Source organism: Bos indicus x Bos taurus, chromosome 7 (assembly GCF_003369695.1).
Source record: "Bos indicus x Bos taurus breed Angus x Brahman F1 hybrid chromosome 7, Bos_hybrid_MaternalHap_v2.0, whole genome shotgun sequence".
Taxonomy (NCBI): domain Eukaryota; kingdom Metazoa; phylum Chordata; class Mammalia; order Artiodactyla; family Bovidae; genus Bos; species Bos indicus x Bos taurus.
This window is the reverse complement of record NC_040082.1, coordinates 94,042,769-94,065,980: the sequence shown is the minus strand read 5'-3', so window position 1 is coordinate 94,065,980 and position 23,212 is coordinate 94,042,769. Positions and strand designations below refer to the sequence as shown.

Here is a 23,212-nt window from a genome sequence, read left to right as displayed (position 1 = left end):
AAGCATTGGCGAGCGCCCTAAGATGACGTCATCATGAAGCTACTTGGACCAATCAGCTTTAGCAGTGGAGCCCGCGGACTCCCAATGACCTACTGTCTTGTTGGACGGTTGGCTTTGGGCGGAAGCGGCTGTGAAGCCTAAGAGCAGAAACATGGGGGTGAAGCTTGAGGTGTTTCGGGTCAGTGAGCAACGGAGCGGTCGGAAAGCTGGGCGCGGGGTTCTTCCTGGATGAGAAGGCTCTGAAAAGGGAGGCCTCCGAGAGAGGGGCTCTGGGGCGAAAGCTCCATTGATTTGAAAGGGACCTTTACTGTTGGAGACGCAGAGAAGGGGGCGCTGGGTTGGGGGCTCTGGGAGGGCAGGTGTGAGGAAAACCCTCTGAGAGATGTGACCTGGGGAGGAGACTCTAAGAAGGAAGACTTCAGGCTCTGGCGGAGCTCTCGGGTTTAAAGTGGGTGTGCGTCTTTCTCCTAGACCGACTCCTAGACTCTGAAGAATGAGTTCTGGATCTGAGGGTGCTCTGGAATCTAGCTGGGGGTGGTTTGAGGTCTCAGAGAGATGCCTTTATTGTAGTACAAGCTCTTCTGCTCCTGGGGCCAATATATCTGTGTTTCTTTGAGAAAGAGTCTTTCAGACTTGGAGGGGGCTTTCGGGGTGGGGGTGGGGGGTTACTCTTGGATTCTTGGGACTAGACTTCAAGGTGTGTGACTTCTGTACCCTTGCTGGGAGTTTTGGGGTTCTGGAGGGTCCTGAAGAAACACCTCTGGTCTCGGCCAGAGGATCGTTTTCCCGACTCTGACCAGCCTCTGTACAGTAGGGGTTGAGGCGGGGATGGTAATTCCTGACTACTCATCCCTCCCCTTCCCTTCCAGATGACCATCTACCTCACCTTCCCTGTGGCTATGTTCTGGATTGCCAATCAGGCCGAGTGGTTTGAGGACTACGTCATACAGCGCAAGGTGGGCACTGGTTCATTCCAGGGAATGGGGAAGGGTATGAGGGAACAGGGTCAGCCTTCCCTGAGCCGACCCTGCCCTGGATGCGGGGCTCTGGAGGCTTCTGGCTTGTGACTCCATCTGTGACTTTGTCCCTACAGAGGGAGCTGTGGCCCCCTGAGAAGGAGGACCAGGTAAGCCATGTACTTTTCCTCCCACCGGAGTGGGGAGGGGCCTGGATTCCTGTGGGCAGGGAACCTAGGGTGGAGGGACACATGATTTCCTTAACTGCCCTCTCCCTGAAAGTGAAAGTTGCTCAGTCGTGTCTGACTCTTTGCGGACCCCATGGACTATACAGTCCATGGAATTCTCTGGGCCGTAATACTGGAGTGGGTAGCCTTTCCTTTCTCCAGGGGATCTTCCCAACCCAGGGATCAAACCCAGGTCTCCTGCATTAGAGACGGATTCTTTACCAGCTGAGCTACAAGGGAACCCCAAGAAGACTGGAGTGGGTAGCCTATCCTTTCTCTAGCAGATCTTCCCAACCCAGGAATTGAACTGGGGTATCCTGCATTGCAGGTGGATTCTTTACCAATTGAGCTATCAGGGAACTCCCTGAAGGTTGAAGCTAATCTGGGGTTGTAATTGGCACAGGCTTCATTGTAGATAGGAACTCTGAAGCCACGGTCTGGGGGGTTAAGGGGAGGTGGGCTGGGAACAAGATCCAGGCCCTGAGGTGCATTTGCCTCTCCTTCCTTCCCATTTCACCTCCCCAGCGCCGGGAGCTAGAAGAATTCAAAGAGAGGATACGGAAGCAGCGGGAGGAGAAACTCCTTCGTGCTGCCCAGCAGGGCCCCTGAGGTCTCTCCGTGCCGGAATTCCAGCCTGCCCCGAAGAATAACACACACACGGTTCTTTGTTGCTCATGGAAGTGCTTTATTGTCGGCTCTCAGGGGCCAAGTGGGGCCCAGGACACCTCAGGTCCTCAGGGGGCTTGTGTCTGGGGCTGGGGGCTGCTGTTCCGACGGAAGCTGAGAGCAGCTGGGTCCTGGGGGGTGAGGAGGGGTTGGGGACTGAGGGTCCCAGCTCGTTTCTGCACTCCGTCCTGTTGATACAAAGGGGTCAACCAGAGAGAGGGGCCGAGGGTAGTGCCAACCAGAGGGGGACACAGACGCTGGAGGGAGGCGGCAGATGGCAGCTGAGTCACACCTCCCCTCCCTCCCCTTACCTGCTCCCACCATCCCTGAGCCTCTGTGCTCCTTGGTTACTCAACATTAAGGGTGGTATTTTGGGGCTGGTGGGTCTTGGGGGCCTCACTGGGGTCCTGATCAGAACCCAAGCTGTGGGCAAGTATGTGTGATGTGGACATGTGGGGGTCTGGATGCATCCTGTGCACAAGCTCACCTGTCCTCCACCCTCGGGGTGCCTTCCCAGGAAGGGGTCTATTCTCTGTCACCTCCTCATAGCTCTCAGACACTCGGGCTCAGGAGCTGTGAGTTCTCGCCATGTCTCTGACTTGAACATGCCCCAGACATGACCTCGATCCCTTTTCAGCCCTGTCTGGGCCTCTGCCCTCCCTCTGAACCGGGGTATTGGATCCACCGGGGTCTTGTGACTGGCAGGGACTCAGGATGAGTGCTCCTACCAGATGATGGATGGACAGAGGTGGGGGTGGGGCCCCTTGCACTCCTGGCTGGGGGTAGAAGGCAGGGTTAAAGGCCTCAGCCTGGTTGGTCTCTCCTCAGCCCAGGCAGAACATCACCTACCTTGGGGCCCAAAGGCTGGAAGCCAGGCAGAGCGCTGACCGTCACTCGCTGGTCATCCATGCGGCGGCCCTGGGTATTGGCCAGCATGTCCATGAGGCTGTCCATCTCGGGTGCAGGGCTGCTCTCTGCGTGGAGCCAAGGCCATGGGGAGCTCAGCCCAGCTGGAGCCCCCCAGCCCACATCCTCCAAGAAGCATGCTGGTATCTGCCCCCAACCCATGGCCATCTCTGTCCCCAGTCACCAGCTCACTTTCTCAGACTCTTTCCCACAGGCCCCCCAGGTGGCCACTTGCCCCATTCATGCCCGGCCACCCACATCACAGCCACTTCTGCACACCCTGCTGCCCACTCTCACGGTTGTCAGAGGCTGGGCCCGGCCCCGCCTGCAGCGAGCAGCGCTGCTCCTCCATCCGGCCGCCCTGCACGTGGCTCAGCAGGTTGAAGAAGCCCTCCTGGTCTGGGGAGCCAGCCTGGGGAACAGATATGCTCAGTCCAGCCCACCCTCAGCCAGGAGACCCATCAACCCAGTCAGCCAGCTTCCACCTGGCTCCTGGGCCCGCTCTGAGCTTCTCTGTGGCTCTCACCATGGTCCCCGCCGATGTGCTGCTTTGCAGAGCTGCTCCAAATGAGACATGAGTCTCCTCCTCAATCTCGCCCTGGCCCCTGCCCCAGGGGGCCCCACCAGCAGTGCCACGTGACTGCAGCGCTGCCCCAAGAGAGAGGGCTGACGTCCTACATAGGGGCCTGACTGCGGGGTGGCCTGGGACTGGGACACTAGCCAGGGGACCATCCCGGGGGCCGCTCCCTTATCCCAACCCCCTCCCTTCATGGGGTCATCACTGAGAGCCCTGACCTCGCTGGGGGGTGGATTAGGCACTCAGAACCTCAAGTGCCCTCCTGCACCTTCTTAGGTGGCAACTGGGTCAGGGGTCCCAGAAGACTCCTTGCTAATTAGGTGCCCTACAAATGAATTAGTCTTGTCATTCACAGGCCCTTGGGGGGGTGGGGGTGGGGCCTGCTCACCTTGTCGCAGGCTGAGCCCACATCCTCCTGTTCCTGGTCCATCGTTGTCCCTGCTGCCCTCCCCTGGATCCCGTCCACCTCTCCGCTGGCCTCTGCCCCAGCCCCAGGCCAGAGAAGGCTTTTTAAGAGACTGGGATATGGAGGGGGGCGGGGTGTGTGTAGTGGATACCCAGCCCCAAATCCCCAGCTCATGCCCCATCTGCTCCCACCCAAGCTTAAGCCCCATAAAGATGATCCAGATAATTGTTTTTGCAGCGTGAGGCCGGGGCTGCTGTGGGGGCAGGAGGCAGGGTGACCTGGGTTTAGGACCCGCTGGGCCTCAAGGACTCTGAGGTGGAGTGCAGGGTCCCCACAGTGGAGAGCTTGAGTTGACTGGACCCCCTTGGGAGAGGACTGGACCATGGGACAGCTCAGGTGACATCTGCATCCACCTTGCCCACCCGTATTGGCTGGAAAGGCAGTTGCCATCCACAGGTGGTGGGAGGAGAGGAAGCTCAAGGACACCTGAGCCACCACCAGCTAGCCTGGCTCCACCTCTGTCTCCTGGCCATCCTTTCTACTACTGTCCCCAGGTCTGGTTGTCCACACCTCATCCCCCCAAAAAACTGGAAGTTGTGGGACCACCTGTCTCCCCATCACCAATGCCAAGTTGGCCTGTCTCCTCCCATTTGACCCCCCCTCCCCCAGTCCCAGTTAGGGATGAGAGGCTACAGTCCTGCCGAGGGAGGCAAGAAGGAAACCCCACCCCGTCCCCTGAGCAGCTGTGGCTCCCCATCAGTGCCCTGGGAGAGGGTGCTGTTGGGAGGACCCCAAGTGCACCCCACCCCCTCTCCCGCATGCCTTTCTGGAAACCAGTTCAAGTTTCTTCACAGGATAAAGGGGCCGCGCCATGACCACCTCTGCACGATTGTAAAGCTTGGTCCTCCTCCCCAGACAGACCACTGCCCTCTGGAGCCCCTGTCCACATCTTCTCCGTGGCCCCATGACCCCAAATGCCAACGTGCTGTCCTGCTCCTCCCCAGACATATTAGTTCCCAGACTTCTTAATGAAGTGTGCCGAACGAGGTAGCTTAGAGCAGCAGACATTTATTGTCATACAGTTCTGGAGGCCAGAAGTCCAAAATCCAGGTGTTGGCAGGGCCATGCGGAGGAGAGACTCTTTCCTTGCCTCTCCCTGGGTTCAAGTGGCTGCTGGCAGTCCTTAATGTCCTGTGGCTTGTCGCTGCAGGACTTGTCTCTGCCTTTGTCATCACAGGCATCCCCATCATGTACTGTTTTAACACAGCTGTCCTAAGACATAGACACTAGTCACACTGCTTTGGGGACTCACCCTACCACAGCACAACCTCATCTTTTACTAACTGCACCTGCAAAAACCATATATCCAAAACAGGGCACATTCTAAGGTACTGGGAGTAAGGGCTGTAACATACTTTTTTTTTTTTTTCCTTCAAGGGGGTGGTTAGCACACCCTTGAGCCCATAGCAGCAGAAGACCTGATTATCCTCACCTGATAGAGTGAGGCCAGACCCTACAGAGTCTCACCACCAGAGGACAGACCAAGAGAGACGCTAGAGGTGGTCCCAGCTCCCTCCCCCCTCCCCATTGCCCCTACAATCCATCCTTCCTCCCAGGAACCACAGGGGTCTCCTCCCTCCCTCACTCAGAACTCTCCCTTGGCCCCCACTGTCCTCAGGAGAAAACCCGAATACCATGAGACCATGGAGATGTTCTAAACTTGACTGGTGATGTCAGTCAGAATGGCCATCATTTAAAAATCTTATAAATGCTGGAGAGGATGTGGAGGAAAGGGAACCATCCTACACTGTGGGTGGGTATGTAAGATAGGGCAGTCACTATGGAGAACAGTATTGGAGGTTCCTCAAAAAACTAAGAATGGAGCTACCATATGATCCAGCAATCCCACTTTTAGGCATACATCCAGACAAAACTAACTTGTAAAGATACACGCACCCCAGTGTTCATTGCAGCACTATTCACAATAGCTAAGGCACAGAAACAACAGATGAATGGATAACAAATGGAGAATCAACAGATGGATGGATAAAAAAGATGCGGTGCATATACACAATGGAATATTACTCAACCATTAAAAAGAATGAAATAATGCCATTTGCAGCAACATGGACCTAGAAGTTATTATACTAGGTGAAGTAAGTTAGAGAAACAGCATCTGATTTCACTCAGGTATGGAATCTAAAATACGACACAAATTATTTACATAACAGAAACAGATTAACAGACACAAAAAAGAGACTTGTGGTTGTCAAATGCAAGGAGGTGTGGAGGAGGGATGGACTAAGAGTTTGGGGTTAGCAAATGAAAACTTCTATATAGAGTATAGCACAAAACTATTTAATATCCTGTGATAAACCATAATGGAAAAGAATATGAAAAACAACGTGCATGTATATCTGAATCATTTGCTGTAAAGTAGAAATTGACATGGTAAATCAACAATACTTCAGTAAATAAATTGACAGGTAAAGGATACACAACCGTGAATATGGCAAAAGCCATTGATTGTCCCCTCTGTGGTTAAATTGTATGTGAATTATATTGTAATAAAGCTAAGAAGCAAAAAGGGGAAAAAAAGGATGGTAGAGAGGGGGAGAGAGAGAAGATGAGGGAGAGAAAGAAAAGAAGAAAGAAAAACCCAAGCTCCTTTGTAGAGAGGCCAGCCCTCCTGGTTTGGCCAGGACTGTCCCAGTTTTATCACTGAAAGCCCTGGGTCCTGAAAACCTCTCAATCCCATGCAAATTGGGCTAGGTTAGTCCTGCCATGTCCCACTGGGGTCTGGTCTCTGTGGCCCCTCCAACCTCAGCTTCTGTTGGGGAGGGGGGCATCCCCCCCTCATCTCACTCCAGCCACTCCTCCAATCTCACCTCCTGCTTCTCTATGCACGGCTGCTCCCTAATACCGCTCAGGGTTAAAAGATCATCCCCTCAGGATACCCCTCTGGCACCACCCCCAATAGAGTGCCCCCACCCCACCCCCAAATTTGCTATCATGTCACTTTCTTTCCTTAAGGCATAATTGATCATTTTCTCTCCCCTCCTCCTCCATTCAACTTTAAGTGTGCCTGGCAGGCTTTTTGGTCTTACTCATTATGGTCAGTCCCATGCCCATCCCGTGAAAGTGGCACAGGGCTTGGCACTTGGCTAAACTCTCAAAAAACCACAGCCAAATAAAACCACGCGTTCAGGACTGAGCCAGCTCAGGATTCTGTACCCACACACGAGTGTCACACCTTAAATCCTCATCAAAAGGAGAAGGTGATGCTGGACTGTGCCTGCTGTGTGATAAGGTGTCAGCCCTTTGCTGGCACACAGCCAGGGCAGGCCCTAATATTTCAAGTCGAGTGTAAATTGAGATGTGTGTGTATGTATGTGTGCAAGCGGTTGAACATGCCACTGAGTTCACGTGTGCATCAGCAAGGCTGTGACTAGCATACCTCCTGGGACCAACTCGTGCTTCAGACTGCAATAGGCCTATTCATCACCCGGCCTTGGACAAGGGTCAGTCCGAGTTGCGGTTTCATTGTCCAACCTGCGCTGCCCATCAGGGCCTCTGCAGGGTCGACTGAGAATCTGTATGTGTGTGTTACCTGCTCAGTCGTGTCAGACTCTTTGTGATCCCATGGACTGTTGCCTTCCAGGCTCCTCTGTCCGTGGAATTCTCCAGGCAAGAATGCTGGAGTGGATTTGCTATTTCCTTCTTCACGAGATCTTACCGACCCAGGAATCGAACCCCTGTGTTGCAGGCAGATTCTTTATCATCTGAGCCACCAGAGAAGCCCCGACTAAGAACCTGATAAGTCACTTAAGTCGTGTCCGACTCTGTGTAACCCCATAGACGGCAGCCCACAAGGCTCCCCTGTCCCTGGGATTCTCCAGGCAAGAACACTGGAGTGGGTTGCCATTTCCTTCTCCAATGCAGTAAAGTGAAAAATGAAAGTGAAGTCGCTGAGTCTTGTCCGACTCTTAGCGACCCCATGGACTGCGGCCCACCAGGCTCCTCCGTCCATGGGATTTTCCAGGCAAGAGTCCTGGAGTGGGGTGCCATTGCCTTCTCCGGACTGAGAACCTAGCACCCAATAATTGCTAGCTTAGCTCCAACCTTCCCCCAGGCCTCCTTATCAAGTGTTGCCCAAGCCCACTGCTGCTACTAAACTCGGGAACAGAAGGTAAGTGGATCACGGGTTTGTGGTCCCGTAGCTCCAAGTAGGCATACACAGTATCGTTTAGACCCAGGGGAGAAATTTCTGCCGGGGTGGAACTATGCCTGGGGAAGATAAAGGGGTTATTATTGCCTTGCGATCCCACTTTCTCGTTGCACACAAGCTAGGGAAGTGTGTCTGAGCTCACGTCTATGAACGTGTCGTCGGGCCGTGCTCCTCCGGCGACTTTGAAGATGTCTGCAGGGACGCTTTCCCCTGTCGTTTCAGCAAGGAACGCAACTTCTCCGAGAACCGGTGGAGGGGCGGGGCCAGGTGGGCAGGGGGCGTGCCCTGGACCCGCAGGGCGGGGGCCACGTGGATGACGCGCGGGGCCACGCCCCCACCTTGGGACAGACCCGGAAGCGGCGGCGCCCCTAGGGAAAGATGGCGCCCTCGGGGCTGAAGGCGGTGGTAGGAGAAAGTGAGTGCCGCCCCCTGGGGGCGGGGGGCCGGGGGCGCACGGACTCTGGGAGTCTAGCGGCGGGGAGTTGGGGACCTGGCAGGACGTCGAGCACCTGACCCTCGAGGGGGTGCGCGGGGACTTGGCTCTCCCTTGAGGGAGCGGAACAAAGTTGGGAGACTAAACTCCGGGGACCGAAAGAAATCAGACTAAGGGTGGAGTAGACAGGCGTTGGGCATGGACTCCTGGACCCCCTAAAGAATGGGCGTGGGGAGGGCACCGCTGGACAGCCAGGCTCCGGCGTCTCTAAGCCGGGCAAAGTCCGGCGGGCTGGACTCTTGGGGCCCCATGTTGCGGACCGCGGCCGGGCCTGGGTGCGCTGGTCAGCGACCCCAGCTGGTGAGAGTGCTCAGGATGCGCGTCCAGGCTCCAATGCAGATCCAAGGGCGGGGGACGCCTTGCTCTTTGCCCGGCCCCCAGGAGTCCCTTGCAGCCTGGGGACCGTGGCATCCAGGCCTCGCGGGCCTGGTTCTTTCGTGGGGGGTGGGTGGAGGTCGTCCCCTCCCCCACCCCCGGTAGTTCCGGCCTCAGAGTCTTCTTCCGCCCTGGCAGTGCTGATAACAGTGGACAAGACACTTGCTGGGCGGGGCCGCCCTGGCCCTTTTGCCCACTCCCTCCACTAGGCAGAGCCGAGTGTGGCTCAAACTCCCCAAACCCCAACTGAAAAAGGAGCCTCCTCCTATGAAGGGATTGATGGAGAGACAGGAGAGCCATTGATTCCATTTTACAAATGAGGAAACTGAGGCTGGATATTGGGTAATGGGATGACCACAGCCAGGCATGTTTCAGACAGGGATCCAGGGGTCCTGCATTCTGGTTCAGGGTAAACGATGGAGGTGAAATGAGGGTGTGGCTGAAATCTACATGCCAGGAGTACTCCAGTATATAGGGGGATGGAGAGCCCAGTTCTGGAGGCAGGTAGACCTGTTATGTGAGTCGTGGCTTTCCAGTTATTCGTTTATCTAAAGCATATTTATCTACTACTTATGCTCCAGGCACTTGCCACTTAGGTGCTGAGGGTCCTTAGGCAATTTCCTTCTCCTCTCTGAACCTCAGTGGCCCTGACTATAATTTGGGGGTGACCTCAGGAGCTACCTCAAAGGACTGAGGGGAGGAGTAAATGGGAGTTCCGATGGAAGTCCAGCCCAGGACCCAGAAAACTGGGGGGCACTGTGGGGCCAGAGGACCCCACATACTGAACCCACCCCTCATTTCCCTGCAGAAATTTTGAGCGGAGTCATTCGGAGCGTCAAGAAAGATGGAGAGTGGAAGGTAGGGGCGAGATAGAATGCCTTGTCCAAACCCATGTCAGGGGGCCCTGAATGTGGGACACCCCCCACCACTCCAGCTCCCCGAGGAGGCTGCTGGTCCACAGAGGTCACGTGGGTGGGTCTGGGTTGGGCTTGGGTAGGGTCCTGGGTCCTCTTGTTCAATCAGCTCATGAAGCTGAGAGACTTGCCCGTGGCTCCAGCCCCTTCTTGGGGACAGCTTCAACCTCTCCCACCCTCTTTTCTGTCCATTCCATCCGTCTGGACAGGTGCTCATCATGGACCACCCGAGCATGCGCATCTTGTCGTCCTGCTGCAAGATGTCAGACATCTTGGCTGAGGGCATCACCAGTGAGTGGCTACCTCAACCCCAGGCTTCCCAGCTGGGACCAGAGTGTGGGATCCCCTGAAATTGTCCAGGACTTCCAAGGATGCGGTTTCCTTTACAGACAGCCCTGATATGGCAACCCCTAGATAGTCAGACTTCCCACGCAAGGGGCTCCCTAGCTGCAACCCCTAAGGGGTCAGCCTCCCCAGCTGTGCAACCCCTTTGTGTGGAACCCCATGTGGGGCTTTCAGCGTGTGACCCCGAGAATGTGTAACTCTCAAAGGTCGATCCCCAGGAGGCGATGACTGTGTGATCCCGAATGTGCAGAGCCCTGCCCACATAGCTCTTAGTCCTGTGATCCATGGATGTGTCCCCTGAAGCTCAGGACCCTCAGGGAGTGTGCATATCCCCTCCTGCCTCTGCACCCCAAGTGTCCAGCTCCCTGAGTGTGCGACTCTGCATGTGCCCTGGCCCCAGTGCCATCCACACATGTCCCCTTTCTCTGTTCCTACTAGTTGTGGAGGACATCAACAAAAGACGAGAACCCATCCCCAGCCTGGAGGCTATTTATCTGCTGAGCCCCACGGAGAAGGTGCCTATGATAGTGTGTGTGTGTGTGTGGATGCGTGTGTGCGGGCATACATGTCTGTGTGTGTATGAGGGGCAGGCAGTGGCTGGGAGGTTGGGTCAGGGGTGGTCTGTCTAAGGGTACTTGGCCAGGCCTGGAGAGTGATCCACCTTCCCCAGTCGGTACAGGCCCTGATCGCAGATTTCCGGGGGACCCCGACCTTCACCTACAAAGCCGCACACGTCTTCTTCACCGACAGTGAGTGAGGAGAGCCGGGTAGGGGTGCGGTGTGGGGGTCAGGGTAAGGGGGTGTGAGGGCTGCCCTGGCCTGATGCCCCGTCTTGCCCATTCCCAGCCTGCCCTGAGCCCCTGTTCAGTGAGCTGGGTCGCTCCCGTCTGGCAAAGGTGGTGAAGACGCTGAAAGAGATCCACCTTGCCTTCCTCCCATACGAAGCTCAGGTATAGCCCAGCCCACTTCTGGGTAGGAAGTGGGGCTTCGTCACCAAGTATCCCAGGTTCCCTCAGAAATAGGCAAGGTGATAAGCAGAGAGGGTGCTGAATCAGAAAGGAAAGCAGCTAACAACCGGTGGAATGAGCTCTTAGCGGGAGTCACCTGGAGTTCCGTCTTCCTGGGCAATAGCAGGGGGGCAGCATGCAGCTCACTGCTTGTCTTCCCCCACAAGGCAGAGGGGGCTGGGGTATTCCACAAAACAGCAGTCAGGGGGCTGCCCCAGGCCTGCAAAGCAGGCTCCAGAGACCGGAGGAAGCCCCGGGGAGTGGCACATGGCCGCGGCTGGAGTTGGGCAGGGGCGCACCTCCAGCAGTGGCGGCTCTGTGTCCTCGCAGGTGTTCTCCCTGGATGCCCCCCACAGCACCTACAACCTCTACTGCCCCTTCCGGGCGGGCGAGAGAGCACGGCAGCTGGAGGCACTGGCCCAGCAGATCGCCACCCTGTGCGCCACTCTGCAAGAGTACCCGGCCATCCGCTACCGCAAGTGGGTCCCCAGCCAGATGCCGCCCTGACCTTGACCCCATCCTGCTTCCAACCTTGCACCTCTCTTCCAACCCCAGCTCCAGTCCTCACCCTGACCCCTGACTCCCATCCCTAACCCCATCCCTGACTCCCAGTCTGTGCCGACTGGCCCTCCCAAACCCCACACCCTGAGGCACCCACCCCGTGTCTGCCCACCCCATCCCCAGGGGCCCAGAGGACACAGCACAGCTGGCCCATGCCGTCCTAGCCAAGCTGAACGCCTTTAAGGCAGACACTCCCAACCTGGGCGAGGTGAGGGGGCTTTCTGGGGAGGTGGAGGGAGGCCCCAGCCAGGGTCAGGGTCAATGGCTTCATCCCCCTGCCCACCCCTTGCACCCCAGGGCCCTGAGAAGACTCGCTCACAGCTGCTCATCATGGACCGGGCGGCTGACCCCGTGTCCCCCTTGCTGCATGAGCTCACCTTCCAGGCCATGGCCTACGACCTGCTGGACATCGACCAGGACACCTACAGGTGGGCAGACCCTGGAACTTATCCTCTGCTGTCACTGCAGACCCAGGTCCCTGGGCTTCAGCGAGCGCTCACAACCTTCATGTCTCTGGCTTTCCCAGGTACGAGACCACCGGGCTCAGTGAGGCCCGGGAGAAGGCGGTGCTGCTGGACGAGGATGATGACCTGTGGGTGGAGCTTCGACACATGCACATTGCGGACGTGTCCAAGTATGTGCATGCGCGTGCGTGTGCTCGCGGGGGGCACCGGGGTTGGGGGCCCTCTGGCACGAGGTCCCCACCCCTCCCTCCCATTATGGACCCATTCTGCATGAATGCCTGTCAACGAGCCACACCCCTTTGCTGGCCTCCCCATGCCTTTCCAGTGTGGGCTCATACACGGCCTGTGTCCCCTGGCTGGCATCCCCGGGCCATGTGACTCCCCCACCCCCCAACTCTGCCCCCATATGACCGTCTCGGCACCAGTCCCCAACCTACCCTCTGCCCACTCTCACTGCCAGGAAGGTCACGGAGCTCCTAAAGAATTTCTGTGAGAGCAAGAGGCTGACCACAGACAAGGTAGGCTGTAGTGTGTAGGGTGCAGGCCCGGGGCAGGGTGGGCCACTTGGGAGGGGCGGGGCCTCAGTCTGGAGCCCCAGCCTAGACTGGGGGCCTCGGGTAGGCAGGGCCTGGCCTCATGCTCAGCCTTGTTCCCAGGCCAACATCAAAGACCTGTCTCATATCCTGAAAAAGATGCCACAGTACCAGAAGGAGCTGAACAAGGTGAGCAATAAGCGGGGACCAGGAACCTGCGTGCCTCCAACTGTCACCCTGTCTCCATCCTGACTCAGTCTCTGTTACCCCTGACTCCCACACCTACCCTGCAGTACTCTACACACCTGCATTTAGCTGATGACTGCATGAAGCATTTCAAGGGCTGCGTGGAGAAGCTGTGCAGCGTGGAGCAGGTGTGTGGGCCCTGGGCAGGGGTGGGGTCTGTATGGGCTGGGCTGGGAGTGGAGAGGCATTTCTGGGGCAGTCTGTGACTTGTGGGGGGTGGCCCGGCCTGGAAAAAAGTAGGACCTGGGTATGGGCTGGGGCCTCTGGAGAGGTGTGGCCTGTGTGAGGAGTGGGATCTGTCTCCTCTTGAGACTTGGAGTGTGGGCGTGGGGCCTGTGGGGCCAGCCCCTTGAAGAGGCAGTTTCTTGTGGGGAGGGCAGGCCCAAGGAGCTCAGACGGTAATCTGCCTGCAATGAGGGAGACCCAGGTTCGATCCCTGGGTCAGGAAGATCCCCTGGAGAAGGAAATGGCAACCCACTCCAGTATTCTTGCCTGGAGAATTCTATGGACAAAGGAGCCTGGTGGTCTACAGACCATGGGGTTATGAAGAGTCCAACACCACTGAGCAATTAACACACTGCTGCTGCTGCTGCTAAGTCACATCAGTCGTGTCCGATTCTGTGCGACCCCATAGACGGCAGCCCACCAGGCTCCCCCATCCCTGGGATTCTCCAGGAAAGAACACTGGAGTGGGTTGCCATTTCCATCTCCAATGCATAAAAGTGAAAAGTCAAAGTGAAGTCGCTCAGTCGTGTCCAACTCTTGGTGACCCCATGGACTGTAGCCTACCAGGCTCCTCCGTCCATGGGATTTTCCAGGCAAGAGTACTGGAGTGGGTTGCCATTGCCTTCTCCGAATTAACACACACACCCTTGGAAATGCGGGGCCTGTGGAGAGTTGTGGCCTGTGTGAGGGGTGTGGCCTGTGTGAGAGGTATGGCCTGTAGGGGAGGAGGCTAAACCTCCTAGAGGGTGAAGCCTATGGGGAGGAGGGGCCTGTGTGAGGGGTGGGACCTCACAGCGAACAGTGTGTAGAACCTTCAGAGACTGGTAGAGCAAAATGAAGCCCAGAGGTCTTGCCGAGGCCCATGGGGATGTCCCTGCCCTGCCCCGTCCCTCCACATGGTGTCTGACCCCTATGGCCCCCAGGACTTAGCCATGGGCTCAGACGCAGAGGGTGAGAAGATCAAGGACCCCATGAAGCTGATTGTACCGGTGCTACTGGACGCTGCAGTGCCAGCCTACGACAAGATCCGGGTTCTGTTGCTCTACATCCTGCTACGGAATGGTAGGTAGGGGGCCTGGAGTTGAAGAGGCGGGGGAGGTTGGTATACCATCATTCACCACGGTTTCTGGTGACTGTGGGAGGCTCTCACTCCTGCAGATGCCCCCACACACCAGGTACGCCAAACCCCGCAGATACCACTCTGGACCTTGGGCCACCCTCCATTGGCCTCCGTTGGCCTGGAGACCCTCTGAATCTATTTTTAGGGCTCCTCCAAATTTAGCCCCCTCAACTGATTCCAGAGGCTCCTCCAATCTACCACCTCCTCTAGGATTCCCATCCAGAGTTCTAACATGAGGAATCCGCCCCCTCTGTGAGCGTAGGTGGCTCCCCCGGTCCCCAGGGTGTCCCGACTGCTGGATGCCCCCACCCCAAGCCCCTCAAGCCAGAAGCCTGTGTGGCCACCTCTCCACCCTCCCCCTTGCCCACCACCACCCTGTGAGCCTCCACATAAGCCCCGCCCTCCGGCCGCCTCCAGGTGTGAGCGAGGAGAACCTGGCCAAGCTGATTCAGCACGCCAATGTGCAGGCACACAGCAACCTCATCAGGAACCTGGAGCAGCTGGGGGGCACTGTCACCAACCCTGGGGTATGCTGGGCAGGGAGAGGGCACTGAGTCAGAGGGGGGTGACTGGGGTCAGAGGGCACATCACCAGGGCGGGGACACACCAGGCGTGATGTGGTTCTGGGAGCACGGGGAGCCCTGAGTAGGGTCTGGGGATTGGGGGGCAGCAGGGCTGTTCCGAGTCTCAGAGTCACAGGAGAAGTGGGGGCCATGAGGCATAGAGCCCGAGTCCTAGTGGTGCTGCCGTGTGGGGCGTGTGGTCCACGTCCCACAGGTCGATAGCTGGGTCCCCAGCAGGGGACCCTGGGCTCCCGGAGGTCTCAGGGCCTCCAGTCCACCCGGAACACACTCAGCAGCTTCCTGGGCTCGGCTCTCAACACGTCCCTCCTCCCTCGACCTTGCCTCCGCTGCCGCTCGACTGCAGGCACCTCTCGTGTTCTCCCCCTGCCTGCCCTCTGCCTCTCTCCCAGGCGCCCCCGTCTGTCACCCTGTCCACCTCCTCTCAGTCCCCCTGTTTCTGTGTCCTCCGTCGTCAGTCCCCATCTCTCTCAGTCCTGATTTCTTCTTTGTCTCGTCTTGGTTTCATCACCTGTGTATTTCTTCCTCCCTCCCTCTTGTTTTCCTTCCTCGCTCTGTCTGCAACCTCCCCCAGCCCGACAAGCCCCATCCGTGACCTGCCTCCTTCTCCCTAATTCCCCCACCAACCCCACCCGCCCCACCTGTAGAGCTCTGGGACCACCAGCCGACTGGAGCGGAGGGAGCGCTCAGAGCCCACCTATCAGCTGTCTCGCTGGACCCCGGTCATCAAGGATGTGATGGAGGTACCGCTGGTAGGGGTGGGACCTGAGTTCCCCGATCCAGGCCATGCTCAGCCCCCTCCCTGCTCACTGTCCTAAGCCCCAGGGCTTAAGAGAAAATCCCTCATTACGGGCATCCCCGTGGCTCTGCCTGGGGTCTGGGGGCAACCCCATCCCACACTGGAGGAACAGGGGCGCATACAGAGAGAAGAGCTTCATCTTCTCTCCACTTGCTGGCCCCCTCTTCTGTCCCCCTCTATTCACTCCTGCCCCCCAGGACGCCACCTGGGTCCCGCTTTGCCCTGCCCATACCAACCCCAGCCCCACTGTGGGAGCCAAAAGCAGCAGCAGCCTAAAAGACCTGGCCAGGGACCTGGCTTCCTGCTTCCTGCCGTCTGTATGGAGTCCTGGCATCTCTGCCTGCTTGGAGACCCCCTTATCCTTATGGATCCTGGATGCCTAGACCTCTGGGTTCCTGAGGGGTTAGGGGCTCAGAATCTTGGCTTCTCCAGGGGCTGGAGGTCCACACTCCTGGGTCCCTGAGGAGCTGAGCAGGAGCAGGGTCCTTAAGAAGCTAAGAGGCCGGGTCCTGGGTCATTAAGGGGCTGGAGGTACAGGTGGCAGCCCCTGTCTGCCAGGATCTTGGCCCGGGAACATACCCGATGGAGGAGGCTCCAGACCTTGGGCCTCATTGCCCGGGCCCCTCTCCTCAGCCTCCCTCTCCGGCCCTAGGATGCTGTGGAAGACCGGCTGGACCGGAAGCTGTGGCCCTTTGTGTCTGACCCTGCCCCCACATCCAGCTCCCAGGCTGCCGTCAGGTGAGGCCAGGGACACGCCCAGACCCACAGGAAGTAAGGCTTGGGGAAGGGGTGATCTGCTACCCAGTCTGACCTCCGCCTGCCTTCCTCGCACAGTGCCCGCTTCGGCCACTGGCACAAGAACAAGGCAGGCGTGGAGGCCCGGGCAGGGCCCCGGCTTATTGTCTACATCGTGGGTGGTGTGGCCATGTCAGAGATGCGGGCCGCCTACGAAGTTACCAGGGCCACTGATGGCAAGTGGGAGGTGCTCATCGGTGAGTGGCCAAGACTGGGGTCTCCTGGGGTGGGCAGGGGCTGGGAGCCCGACTCTCCCGCCTGTGGGTTCCTGGGGAACTGATAGCTGTGCACCTTCTGGGTCCCCAAACCCTGGAGCCTCTGCAGGGCTGGCATCTGGGAGCCCTAGGTGAGAAGGGTTAGGGCTTGGCTTCCCAGGAATGGGGTCCCCTGGGAGTGGACCCTTCCCTTTCCAGGAGGTGAGACTCCTGAGTCCTGAGAGCCAGGGTGTTCCTGAACGACCCTCTGGGTGGAAGGGTCAGGGGCCAAGGCCACTCTCGCAGCCCCTCCCTCCCGTCCAGGCTCCTCGCACATCCTCACCCCGACCCGCTTCCTGGATGATCTGAAGACTCTGGACCAGAAGCTAGAGGGTGTCTCCCTGCCCTGACCCCCGCCTGACCTGCTGCATCCCTTTCCAGAGAAATAAACTCCCATCTGCCAGCTGGCACCCACCTTGCTTTCTTTCCAAGGGAGCCATATGGGGCCCACCTCCCTTGGGTCCCGTCCCCTGACCTTGTGCCTCAGGCCCCACCCAACCCTGTTCTTCTAGAGGGCATTCCACACTCTTAAGGTGAACATGGACTCCAAGATCTACTAGCTTCCAGGTTCCAGCCAACATCTTGGGTTGGCCTTTCCAGACCCTGGGAACCAGTGATGGTTCTCTTGGCCACTCTGATGGGACCGTCAGTAGCAGAGTGTCAACAGACCAGACAGACTCCCCAGCCCTCTGGCACTGTCTCCTTGGGACTTGCAGCCACACAGATCAGGAGTCTTTTTCCGCTTGCTAAGATCAGAACTGGCACTTGTGTGAGGACAGGAGCACGGCAAACGATGCCTGCCCAGCTCCCATCCCAGAGAGTTGGAGCTCCTCCTGCTTCTTCCTCTCCATTTCCGGCAGGGTATTCACAGGGCTTCCTAACTGCAGGACTTATCAGGGACTTTACTGGGTGGATTAGTAATGCCGGGGCTGCCACAACCCAGTCCCACGTACCAGGTGACCTACACAACAGAAATTACTCTCTCCCATTTGTGGAGAGCAGGAGTCCAAGGTGAAGGTGTTGGCAGGGTTGATTTCTTCAAAGGCCCCTCTCCTTGGCGCATAGATGGCTTTCTTCTCCTTGTGTCCTCACATGCTCTTGCCTCTGTGCATATCTGTGTCCTAATCTCCTCTTAAGGACACCAGTCGTATTGGCTTAGAGTCTACACTAGTGACCTCATTTGGATTTAATTATCTTTTTTTTTTTTAATCACTTCTCTCCATTCTGGATCATCCCTTTGATTTATTCTCCCTGACTGACACTGTCAAAGAAAAACTTTTTTGGACTGCACCGACTCTTAATTCGGAGAAGGCACTGGCACCCCACTCCAGTACTCTTGCCTGGAAAATCCCATGGACAGAGGAGCCTGGTAGGCTGCAGTCCATGGGGTCGCTGAGGGTCGGACACAACTGAGCGACTTCACTTTCACTTTTCACTTTCATGCATTGGAGAAGGAAATGGCCACCCACTCCAGTGTTATTGCCTGGAGAATCCCAGGGACAGGGGAGCCTGGTGGGCTGCTGTCTATGGGGTCACACAGAGTCGGATGGACATGACTGAAGTGACTTAGCAGCAGCGACTCTTAATTGCAGCACACAGAATCTTTTGTTGCAGTATGTGGGATCTAGTTCCCCAGCCAGGGACGGAACCTGTGCCCCCTGAATTGAGAGCATGGAGTCTTAGCCACTGAACCACCAGGGAACTCCCAACTTAATGATCTTTCTGAAAGTCTTATCTCCAAATAGAGTCACGTTCTGAGGCATAGGGCTTAGGACTCCAGCATACGAATTTTCTGGGGGCACAGTTCAGTCCATAACCCTTAGCTAAAATCAGATGTGAATTTTACAGCCTGAATAAGAGCTATGAGGCCCCTTTCCTCTGAGGGCACAGACACATAGCCTGGTCAGAAGTCTGTATCACATGGGGCTAAGAGATCCCTGAGGACACCATAATCCACTCAGCCTGGGGCAGTCAGGGAAGGCTTCCTGGAGGAGGGGGCACTTAAGAGAATGTGAAGAGAAAGTGAAGAGGTGTTACCTGGGAAGGGAGGGGGTGTGTGGAGGCAAAAGCAAGACAGCAGAATGGAGCCAGTGGGAAAGGGTCTTGAGGGGTCAAGGTCTAATAGCCACCTGGGGCCTGAGTAAGAATATGACCCCTGAATATGACCGCTGCTGGAGTGATGGGAAACTGCAGAAGGGATCTCAGCAGGGTCAGGTGGGGTCCAAGTGTAATGTGGGTGATGGGACTCAGCTGGGATGGGTGCCTGGGGAGGGGACCCTGATGGGAGGATAAGCTGAATATCGTGACCACCCCCCTCCAGGTAGAGCACTACCCCACCTGTAATCGGAGTTGTGGCCCATCTGAGGTTGTGACCAAGAGAGTGTGGGCAGAAATGGGACACCTAGGCCCCTCCTTTCCCACCCACCGAAGACTTGGCCCTGATTTTGAGGTCACCTATCCTTTTTGTTTTTTTGGTGGGGGCAGGCTGTGCAACATGCGGGATCCCAGTTCCCCAACCGGGAATTGAAGTCTTGCCCCCTGCATAGGGAGTGTGGAATCCTAACCACTGGACTACTAGGGAAGTCCAGAGGTCACCTCTCCTTTTGAGAATTCGGAGAAATCTAAAGACACCCTAACTAGAAAAATCACACACACACAGTTTTGCAGGTGGGGCCTTGGAGAAGCAAAAACCCCCTCCAATTCAGCATTTCTTCTGAGATTTACAGGGCTTCTCTGGTGGCTAAGTGGGAAAGAATCTGCCTGCCAATGCAGGAGATGCAGGAGGGCATGGCAACCCACTCCAGTATTCTTGTCTGGAGAATCCCATGGACAGAGAAGCCTGGCAGCCTTATAGTCCATGGGGTCGCAAAAGAGTCGGACACGACTGAGCGACTAAACAACACCAATAGCAACAACTAAAACTTACGTGAAACTCCTAACAGGGCAGAAAGATGGACGTGCAAGGCCCTTGAGTAGATAGGATACAGGGAAGAAAGTGGGTCATCTCGGACCCCTGAGATATCCCGCCCTGGATGCGAGGCTCCCTTCACAGACTTGGCAGGGAAGCCTTTCAACTGGTGGGAGACACAATGGGAGGGAGATGGTTTTAAGAGTTTAACTTAAAAAAAAATTGTTTAGTTTTGTCCGCGGAGCACCTTAGTTCCCTGACCAGTGATGGAACCCGCATCTCCCCACAATGGAAGGGTGGGTTATAACTACTGGACCACCAGGGAAGTCCCCAAAATTTAACATTTAAACCTTGCTCTGGGAAGCCAGAGAAATATCAATAACCTCAGATATGCAGATGACACCACCTTTATGGAAGAAAGTGAAGAACTAAAGAGCCTCTTGATGAAAGTGAAGGAGGAGAGTGAAAAAGTTGGCTTAAAACTCAACATTCAGAAAACTAAGATCAGGGCATCCGTTCCAATCACTTCATGGAAAATAGATGGGGAAATAATGGAAACAGTGAGAGGCTTTATTTTGAGGGGCTCCAAAATCACTGCAGATGGTGACTGCAGTCATGAAATTTAAAAGATGCTTGCTCCTTGGAAAAAGGCTATGATCAACCTAGACAGCATATTAAACAAAGGTCCATCTAGTCAAAGCTATGGTTTTTCCAGTAGTCATGTATGGATGTGAGAGTTGGACTATAAAGAAAGCTGAGCTCAAGAAGAACTGATCCTGTTGAACTGTGGTGTTGGAGAAGACTTGAGAGTCCCTTGGACAGCAAGGAGATCCAACCAGTCCATCCTAAAGGAAATCAGTCCTGAATATTCACTGGAAGGACCGATGCTGAAGCTGAAACTCCAATACTTTGGCCACCTGATGCAAAGAACTGACTCATTGAAGAGACCCTGATGCTGGGAAAGTTTGAAGGGGGGAGAAGGGGACGACAGAGGATGAGATGTTTGGATGGCATCACTGACTCGATGGACATGAGTTTGAGTAAACTCTGGGAGTTGGTGATGGACAGGGAAGCCTGACATGCTGCAGTTCATGGGGTCTCAAAGAGTTGGACACAACTGAGTGAACTGAACTGAACTGGCCAAGCCAGGCTTCAGCAATACTCGAACCTTGAACTTCCAGATGTTCAAGCTGGTTTTAGAAAAGGCAAAGGAACCAGAGATCAAATTGCCAGCATCCTCTGGATCATTGAAAAAGCAAGAGAGTTCCAGAAAAACATCTATTTCTGCTTTATTGACTATACCAAAGCCTTTGACTGTGTGGATCACAATAAACTGTGGAAAATTTTGAAAGAGAAGAGAATACCAGACCATCTGACCTGTCTCTTGAGAAACCTGTATTCAGGTCAGGAAGCAACAGTTAGAACTGGACATGGAACAACAGACTGGTTCCAAATAGGAAAAGGAGTACGTCAAGGCTGTATATTGTCACCCTGCTTATATAACTTCTATGCAGAGAACATCATGAGAAACGCTGGGCTGGAAGAAGCACAAGCTGGAATCAAGGTTGCCGGGAGAAATATCAATAACCTCAGATATGCAGGTGACACCACCCTTATGGCAGAAAGTGAAGAGGAACTAAAAAGCCTCTTGAAGAAAGTGAAAGAGGAGAGTGAAAAAGTTGGCTTAAAGCTCAACATTCCGAAAACAAAGATCATGGCATCTGGTCCCATCACTTCATGGGAAATAGATGGGGAAACAGTGGAAACAGTGTCAGACTTTATTTTGGGGGGCTCCAAAATCACGGTAGATGGTGATTGCAGCCATGAAATTAAAAGACACTTACTCCTTGGAAGGAAAGTTATGACCAACCTAGACAGCGTGTTAAAAAGCAGAGACATTACTTTGCCAACAAAGTTCTGTCTAGTCAAGGCTATGGTTTTTCCAGTGGTCATGTATGGATGTGAGAGTTGGACTATAAAGAAGGCTGAGTGCCGAAGAATTGATGCTTTTCAACTATGGTGTTGGAGAAGACTCTTGAGAGTCCCTTGGACAGCAAGGAGATCCAACCAGTCCATCCTAAAGGAGACCAGTCCTGGGTGTTCATTGGAAGGACTGATGTTGAAGCTGAAACTCCAATACTTTGGCCACCTCATGCGAAGAGTTGACTCATTGGAAAAGACCCTAATGCTGAAAGGGATTGGGGGCAGGAGGAGGGGACGACAGAGGATGAGATGGCTGGAAGGCATCACCGACTCGAGGGACATGGGTTTGGGTAGACTCCGGGAGTTGGGGGTGGACATGGAGGCCTGGCGTGCTGCGATTCATGGGGTCGCAAAGAGTCGGACACGACTGAGCGACTGAACTGAACTGAACTGAATTGGGAAGTCACGGTATTCCCTCCGGGGCCCGCTTAGGCAGGTAAACTCTCTGAGCGCAAGGGGGCGCTGTGGCTCAACTTGCCGGTTGCTTTGATCGAAAGATCAAAAAGCGTCTGTAACCGGGAATTTGGGTGACCCTAATTAGAGACCTCGCCGGTGGCGGGCCGCGGGGAGGGGGGATGGAGGAGGGAGAGTAGGTCATGAGTTACTCCGTAGTTCTCAGCGTCAACGAAACTCTGTTTAAATCGCCTCGGCCTCGGCCCCTTATTTGTACGTAAATGATGGTGTAAAATCTTCCACCTAAGGGCATTTTATTCTAAGAATATTCACGGACCCCACCCACCATGGACCAGAGCAGCCAGTAGTGTCAGTCCTGACCACGCCCCCAGGTATCACGCCAAGTGCCCCACGCGTTGCACAAAATTCTCAAAACCCTCTCAGGAGAGTAAACTCCAACCTTTATGCGTTCCATGATGCATTACGTCAGGGACTCCATGATGTCATGTCCCTACGGTCAGTCGGTGGCTGGGGTGAGGGCAAGGCGGGAGGTCTGTGATTTCCAACAACTCTCCGCATAAAGGTTTTAGCAGTCCTGGGTTCCTGCAAGTTTACACCTTAAAAAAAATTTTTTTTCTCTGCCTGGGGACGTTCAGGATCCTAGTTCCCCTACCAGGGATTGAAACTTGCCCCCTGAACTTCGGACCCCCAGGGAATTCCTTCCATCTCCCTTTTTAAATTAATTATTATTTTTTTGTTGTTGGCGGTGTCTGGAGGTTTGCAGGATCTTAGTTCCCCTACCAGAGAGTGAACCTAGGCCATGCAGGGAAAGCAAGGAGTCCTAACCACTGGATAGCCAGGGAATTCCTAAATCTCCCCCCACCCCCCCGCCCCAGTATTTAAAACTTCCCTGGTGGCTCAGATGGTCACGAATCTGCCTGCAATGCAGGAGACCTGGGTTTGATTCCTGGGTCGGGAAGATCCCCCGGAGAAGAAAATGGCAACCCTCTCCAATATTCTTAACTGGAGAATCCCATGGACAGAGGAGCCTGGTGGGCGACAGTCCATGGGTCGCAAAAGAGTGGGACACGACTGAGCGACTTCACTTTCATGTAACTGTGTGTGTGCATGCTCAGTCATGTCAGACTCTGCAACCCCAGGGACTGTAGCCCGCCAGCTTTCTCTGTCTGTGGAATTTTCCAGGCAAGAATACTGGAGTGAGTTGCCAGTTCCTACTCCAATCTATATAC

The 23,212-nt window shown here is 55.6% G+C and overlaps 3 protein-coding genes across 4 annotated transcripts; 2 read left to right on the top strand and 1 right to left on the bottom strand.

Moving 5' to 3' along the window:
* The first annotated feature begins 38 nt into the window (after positions 1-38).
* Positions 39-1,858, top strand: PET100 (PET100 homolog). The gene is made up of 4 exons (XM_027547594.1): positions 39-178; positions 870-956; positions 1,094-1,126; positions 1,709-1,858. Exons 1-4 carry the CDS (start codon positions 152-154, stop codon positions 1,790-1,792), a joined length of 231 nt encoding a protein of 76 aa, XP_027403395.1. The 5' UTR covers positions 39-151; the 3' UTR covers positions 1,793-1,858.
* On the bottom strand, positions 1,848-8,279 carry PCP2 (Purkinje cell protein 2). 2 transcript variants are annotated; one of them, XM_027547593.1, is made up of 4 exons: positions 8,109-8,279; positions 3,053-3,167; positions 2,699-2,823; positions 1,848-2,037 (listed from the first exon to the last, which is right to left on the bottom strand). In XM_027547593.1, the coding sequence occupies exons 2-4, from the start codon at positions 3,105-3,107 to the stop codon at positions 1,918-1,920; spliced, it is 300 nt and encodes a 99-aa protein (XP_027403394.1). In that variant the 5' UTR covers positions 3,108-3,167; positions 8,109-8,279; the 3' UTR covers positions 1,848-1,917. The 2 variants fall into 2 exon arrangements, with proteins under 2 accessions (XP_027403394.1, XP_027403391.1); XM_027547590.1 differs by lacking the exon at positions 8,109-8,279 and having other exon boundaries at positions 3,035-5,644.
* A 2-nt stretch (positions 8,280-8,281) lies between these two features.
* On the top strand, positions 8,282-17,088 carry STXBP2 (syntaxin binding protein 2). The gene is made up of 19 exons (XM_027547589.1): positions 8,282-8,381; positions 9,643-9,692; positions 9,958-10,039; positions 10,532-10,608; positions 10,764-10,842; positions 10,940-11,043; positions 11,431-11,579; positions 11,785-11,869; positions 11,959-12,089; positions 12,188-12,295; positions 12,586-12,643; positions 12,782-12,847; positions 12,952-13,032; positions 14,053-14,191; positions 14,667-14,776; positions 15,478-15,573; positions 16,282-16,367; positions 16,464-16,621; positions 16,943-17,088. The coding sequence occupies exons 1-19, from the start codon at positions 8,345-8,347 to the stop codon at positions 17,026-17,028; spliced, it is 1,782 nt and encodes a 593-aa protein (XP_027403390.1). The 5' UTR covers positions 8,282-8,344; the 3' UTR covers positions 17,029-17,088.
* The last annotated feature ends 6,124 nt before the right edge of the window (positions 17,089-23,212 follow it).